Below are 6837 nucleotides of genomic sequence, written 5' to 3' on the forward strand. Positions count from 1 at the left end.
ATGTGACACAACACAAAAGACACAGACAGTCATTCAATCTTAAGCACTGTTGTTGGGGTAATTCGCTATACGAACATCTTTAAACATCTTTTTGCATCATTTCGTTTTGGTTTGGACTTCCTGATACGTCATCCTGCCTTCCTTTACATGATGTCACACCCCATTACGTCACATCCTATTGCGTCGCACCATGTCAGTCATATAAATGCTCTCCCAGTCCGTCTCTCTCTCTCTCTCCCTTCCTGATTCCTCCTCGGCCGACCTCCCACAATGACTCCACTGTCTTCAAGATTAAACTAACTTTCTGTCCAACACCTGGCTTCCTGCTGATTTAACCATCGTCTGCCATCAACACCCGTAGAAGCGATGAGCCAGGGACGAACGATCGCGATAAACCCGTAACTGTCTGCACATTCTTTGTTGCATGAAGAAGTTCTAGATGAAAGAGGAGAGGATCATCAGTGGATCAGGCACATTATGATGAAATATATGAAATATATCATATAATATAATAATATGATTAAATGTTGAAAGCAAACACGAAGCTGTAGCATCCATTGACAAAAAGAAATAGTTGTGCACTAGGACCAGGCATCTCACCCAGCAGATGCACAGCAGGGGGCGTGTTCATGTTAAGAATATTTACTGCATTTTCTATGTTGGAACCAGATCTACTTGTTAGCCGTTGAAATAAACACGTGTCTACATTCAGTCGTGTGTGCTCCTTCCTCAATGGCTACATTGTCTCCTTTCCTACAAAAGCACCAATACGTGTATTGAAATTAAACTGAAAACAATGAGACTGGGCTTGTTTTGGTCTTCAATGATTATGCAGGTGTACCTAATGCAATGCTTGCCAAAATGTAATATTGCCTCATAATTCTGCTGGAAGTGGGAGTTCCCACTTCCAGCAGAACTTTACACATGTCCCGGGTGACGTGGGGGACATTGAGTCCGAATGGACCATGTTCTGTACCTCCCTCCCATCCTGAGGCGGCAAATCGGAGTTATGGCCAGAAGGTGGTTGGTGCCTGTCGTGGCGGCAACCCCCGTACTCGCTGGTGGACACCAGTAGTAAAGGATGCCGTAAAGCACAAGAGGGTCCTACCAGGCCTATATAGCCTGTGGGACCCCTGAGACAGCTGACAGGTATCTATTAGCTACGCGGAATGCAGCCTCGGTGGTCGCCGAGGCAAAAACACGGGCATGGGAAGAGTTCGGTGAGACCATGGAAGCCGACTTCCGGACCGCTTCGAGGAAATTCTGGTCCACCATCCGGCGTCTTAGGAGGGAAAAGCAGTGCACCACTAACACTGTGTACATTGAGGATGAGGCGCTGCTGACTCGACTCGATACATCGTGAACCGGTGGGCAGAGTACTTCGAAGACCTCCTCAACTCGACCAACACGCCTTCCTTGGAGGAAGCAGTGTCTGGGGACTCCGAGGTGGGCTCTCCGATCTCTGTAGCTGAAGTCACCGAGGTGGTTAAAAAGCTCTTTTGTGGCAAGGCCCCGGGGGTGGATGAGATCCGACCGGAGTTCCTAAAGGCTCTGAATGTTCTGGGGCTGTCTTGGCTGACACGCGTCTGCAACATTGCGTTGTCATCGGGGAGAGTGCCTCTGGATAGGCAGACCGGGGAGGTGGTCCCCCTTTTTAAAAAGGTGGACCGGAGGGTGTGTTCCAACTACAGAGTTATCACACTACTCAGCCTCCCTGGAAAGGTCTATTCAGGGGTTCTAGAGGGGTGGGCCCGTCAGCAAATTGAGCCTCAGATTGGTTTTCGTCCCGGGCGCGGAACAGTGGACCAGCTCTACACCCTAACCAGGGTCCTCAAGGGTGCATGGGAATTCGCCCAACCACTCTACATGTGCTTTGTGGACTTGGAGAAAGCGCTTCATTGTGTCCCTCGTGGAGTTCTGTGGAGGGTGCTTCGGGAGTATGGGGTACAGGAGCGCCTGATACGGGCCATTCGTTCCCTATACGACCAATGTTGGAGTCTAGTTCGCATTGCCGGCAATAAGTCGGAATTGTTTCCAGTGAGGGTTGGGCTCTGCCAAGGCTGCCCTTTGTCACCGATTCTGTTCCTAACCTTGATGGACAGAATTTATAGGCGCAGCCAAAGCGTTGAAGGTTTCCGTTTTGGTGGCCTCAGTATAGAATCTCTGCTTTTTGCAGATGATGTGGTACTGTTTGGGCCTTCAAGTGGAGCTCTCCAACTCTCTCTTGAGCGTTTCGCAGCCGAATGTGAAGTGGTTGGGATGAGAATCAGCACCTCCAAATCTGAGACAATGGTTCTCAGACGGAAAAGGGTTGAGTGCCCTCTCCTGGTCGGGGAGGAGATTTTGCCTCAAGTGGAGGAGTTTAAGTATCTGGGAGTCTCGTTCACGAATGAGCGTGTGAGGGAGCGAGAGGTCGACAGGTGGATCGGTGCGGCGTCTGCTGTGATGCGGAATTTGTACCGATCTGTCATGGTGAAGAAGGAGCTGAGCCAAAAAGCAAAGCTCTCTATCTACCGGTCGATCTACGTCCCAACCCTCATCCAAAATTAGCTTTCTCCGTAGGGTGTCCGGGCTCTCCCTTAGAGATAAGGTGAGAAGCTCGGTCATCCGGGAGGAGCTCAAAGTCGAGCAGCTTCTCCTCCACATAGAGAGGAGGCAGATGAGGTGGCTCGGGCATCTGATTAGGATGCCCCCAGGACACCTCTCTGGTGAGGTGTTCCGAGCATGCCCCACTGGCAGGAGACCCCGGGGACGACCCAGGACACGCTGGAGAGACTATGTCTCCCAGCTGGCATGGGAACGCCTCGGGATCCGCCAGGACGAGCTAGAAGAAGTGGTTGGGGAGAGGGAAGTCTGGGCTTCCCTATTGAAGCTGCTGCCCCCGCGACCCGACCCCGGATAAGCTGCAGAAGATGGATGGATGAATTCTACCATATTATTAGTATTTTTAAAAAAGGGGGGGGGCATATAAATCAACAATTTACAGTTTGTGCCACATAAATCCGCTTCAATTCCAAGCTGCAACAGTTCTACATACGCATCGACGCTCTGCGCTGACGCTCCTTTCTTCTCATCCTGGGCTCCTCAAGCCATGCATCCATCCAGCCGCAGACTGTCCAACAGCATTTCCACTGAGCAAAGCGGGGCTGTGAAAATGCTGACCATTACAGCCGCAAAAAAACACAATTGCCCTAGAGCTGTCCACCGATGACAGTCAAATACACTGACATTCCTCCCAAATGCTTTGATCCTTTCCTCTTTCATCTAGAACTGCTTCATGTCATCACAAAGCGGGTACAGCAAGTCCTGAAGAATGAATGACTCTGTGTCTTTGTTTTGTCATATTGTCTTTGTGCTGTCATATTATTTGTTTAGTTTTTTTTTTGTTCTTTTGACTTCAAGATCTGTGCCGCGAGAGTGGCTGCCTTTCCAGCAGCTCATGTATTTTGTTTTTCTACTTTCATTCCTTTTATCACTTTGCTGCTATGAAATGTACATTTCTCCACTGTGAGACTAATAAAGGCAAAACCAATCCAATCCAATCCAAATCAAAAACAGTGCTGGCACATTTGAGCTTCTGATAAGGCACAACTGCTAAGCAGAGTCTCCTCCATGATGAATGTCATGGCCAAAAATACTGAAAAACAATCCGTAGACGTTCCACACGACGCACAACAACTCAAAGTGACAAAAGAAAACACAAAGATAACAACAAAAAACGCAAGGCTCGTGTGCGCACTTGCTGACGGGTGCCTATTCGGGCGCCATATTGGACTTTGTTTTCGTTTCCAACCTTGTCCATACTGTTCCTCGTGAAAGAAACTGCTCATGTGCAACTACTGCCACCTCTTAATTATTTTGTGTTTTGTATTGATTTATCTTGTGTTTCTTTTCTCTTCATGCAGACACACAGAAGACATGATTGTCACACCGTTTGCACAGGTGAGTCTGAGCCATCCTAAAGACATGGCATTGGTACTACCCAGGGAGCACAAGACAAAAAGGGGGCTTGTGTGCACAGTTAAATTTCTCTGAGCTGAGTGACTGGCATAAAATGATTCTATCAAAACAACCCAGAGGTAGTGTGCAATGAACAAAAGGAACAAAGGGAAAAACAAATGTGATGCTGAGATGAAGTGAGTTGCTGATGGTGTGAAGTAATATTCACATCATTTGTGTCCAGGAAGCGCGGGATCCGTTCTCACTCAATGTGGAGTGGTTGTGAATGGCCGTTTGTCTCTGTATTTGCCGTGCGAGTTAAGGCTGTAGTCTGCTTTCCCCCCAAACTCACCTGGAAAAGGCTTCAACAATTCCCTGTGACTGACTTCAGATTACCCCTGAGATTATGCAAAGGGGTCGATTTTACCCATTTCAGTTCCTTTTCCTTTCATCAAAACTGTTCTAAAATAACCCAATGTTGATAACATCTCAGAAACAGTTGTTGCTGATGTCAATTATTATTTGACTGTTTTGTGGATTTTTACATACGTGTAAGAAATACCCACAACATAATCAACGCGGTTTTTTTCAGCATGAGTCTGAGTCTTTTCTGCTCTCAGTCCTACAGGAGTGGTCCATTGATGAAAAGGTTTCTTCAGCCGTCATTTGCACTTCTTTTAAGGTGTCAGACGGTTCGCTTCTGATCCAAGATGCTTCTTCAGCGAACTAAAGTCTTACTAGTAGTATCGGCCCTATATATATATATATATATATCCCTACTGTCCAGACATGGCGGTGCCAGACTTAGCTAGGTCCCTCCTCTCAGGTTGGGGGCAGGAGAGGACTACTCCCTGCGGCTCCACTGATTGTTGCTATTGTCCTGACTAATGACTGGCCTGATTGCCTCACTTGCTCCGGTATCACCTCATCAGCATTAATAATCCTATGTTGCCTAAGCACGCTGTTGTACGAACGATCCAAATTGAACCTCACCCCACCATATCGGTTTAGTGAAGGATTTAACTGTTTTCTGAAAATGTTCTTTCGCCAAGATTTTCACCTCATTGTCATCAAATGAGTGGTTGCTAGCTTTTAGGTGCATATGTACTGCCGATTGAGGCCCACTCGTATTATCCCTGTGATGTTGATAAAGTCTTTTTTTAATCATTTGTTTCGTCTCCCCAATGTATTGCTCTTTACAATATTCATTCTTACAATGTATTGAATAAATTACATTACTTTGTTTTTCATTTGGCAGCCTATCTTTTGGATGCACTAATTTTTGCCTTAAAGTGTTCATCGGTTTGAAATAAGTAGGAATTTATGAGGACGCGGTGTGCTCATTTATTTCTCAGGTCCTCTCCAGCCTGAGGACAGTCCGCAGTAATTTTGCTGTCATAGCTGGCCAGCAAGATCGGCCAGCCAGCAAGTAAGCGTTTTGGGGAAGTCTCAACTGGGGAAAGTCTCAACTGTCTGCACTGCAGACTTGCAAGCTACTGAAAAGTACAATCATGTCGTGAACTAAATGGAAGTCAATCTGTTTCCGCAGGACCCGATCTTCTGGCAGCAATCCGCCATCCATGTGCAATACCAGTCTGGCAGGTCAGTGCCCGCATTCCCTTAGCTAGTTGTTGTATCTAATTCCAGTACATCTGTCAAGCCATACAATGTAAAACTATTTAATTGACACAAATTCCTGCAAAGACATCGATGCATCACAGTGCATGGATCCTTTGTGGGAGTTGAGTCTGTCACATGATACCTCACTATGTTCTCCTGGATCAGAGGAGCCTCACCACCAGTTAGCAATAGAGACTTTGGATGAGCTGGACTGGTGTCTGGAGCAGCTGGAGACTCTGAAAACCCGACACTCTGTAAGCGAAATGGCCTCCAACAAGGTAACTGTGGTCGCGACAAACACAGGTCACTGCTAACATTGTGTTCACAGCACGGGCTCTACTGCAAAAGTAGTAAATATATATATATATATATATATATATATATATATATATATATATATATATATATATATATATATATATATATATATATATATATACATATATATATATATATATATATATATATATATATATTCACACACAGTGGGACCTTGGCTCACGAACTTGGTTCCCAGTCAGAGTGTATAGGCGAAAATGAGAATAATCCGTTCCCATGTCCCCATAAAACATAATTTTCTACTTTCTAATTTTCTAAGCCTTAAAAATACACAAAATATACCTCATTTTATGTATAATAAATGTGCTATAGTATTATGATTAAATAAATAAAGTCATTTTATTTCCCTTTGTGATGGTCGTTAATGGCTTGATGGAATGCAGTGTCCGGTTTCCTCAGCATTAAACACTTGATGAGGAACATCTTGAGGAATGATCCCTTGTAGGTGCTTTCTCTGCGATAATTTTACCTTGTTCCTCATCAATTGTGTTCTGTTTAGCTGGCTTTTTGAATCAAGCGTACAGATGGCTTGTGTGGGTTGTTTGTGGAGCCTGATTGATGGGATATTTTAACCTTAGTGTCTACACTCTGCTTTTGAACTATCAAAGTTTAAATGGTTCCAAATTTCACTGATGAAAAGATTTCTTCAGCCGTCATCTGTACTTCTTTGAAGGTGTCGGACGTTTCGCTTCTTATCCAAGAAACTTCGTCAGGAAACTAAAGACTTACTGGTAGTTTAGGCCCTATATATATATATATATATATACAGTAAAGTCTCGTTATATCGATATCGGATATATCGATAGTCCCGGTTATATCGATACTATTTCTATGCACGCACGGAGAAAATTACATGCAAACAGGGTCGGATATATCGATAGTCCCGGTTATATCGCTATTTTTTCGGACTCCCTTGAATATCGATATAACGAGACTTTA

The 6837-nt window shown here is 45.1% G+C and overlaps 1 protein-coding gene across 16 annotated transcripts in view; it reads left to right on the forward strand.

Moving 5' to 3' along the window:
* Positions 1 to 6837, forward strand: part of LOC148891965 (3',5'-cyclic-AMP phosphodiesterase 4C-like) — an 84729-nt gene that overhangs the window by 25996 nt on the left and 51896 nt on the right. For 13 of the 16 annotated variants that reach the window (XR_016116409.1, XR_016116408.1, XM_089007887.1 and 10 more), the window contains 4 exons: positions 3906 to 3942; positions 5295 to 5368; positions 5489 to 5541; positions 5725 to 5837. Coding sequence is in view for 14 of the 16 variants with exons in the window: in XM_089007887.1 (XP_088864013.1) it covers positions 3906 to 3942; positions 5295 to 5368; positions 5489 to 5541; positions 5725 to 5837 (277 nt within the window). In the remaining 2 variants the exon portion in view is untranslated. Of the gene's footprint in view, positions 1 to 3905; positions 4680 to 4706; positions 4857 to 5294; positions 5369 to 5488; positions 5542 to 5724; positions 5838 to 6837 lie in introns of those variants that run through there. The other 3 variants (XM_089007898.1, XM_089007890.1, XM_089007891.1) reach the window with 3 other exon arrangements.

This window comes from Hippocampus bargibanti, linkage group LG11 (genome assembly GCF_051943395.1).
Source record: "Hippocampus bargibanti isolate YZ-2025 linkage group LG11, ASM5194339v1, whole genome shotgun sequence".
Classification (NCBI taxonomy): domain Eukaryota; kingdom Metazoa; phylum Chordata; class Actinopteri; order Syngnathiformes; family Syngnathidae; genus Hippocampus; species Hippocampus bargibanti.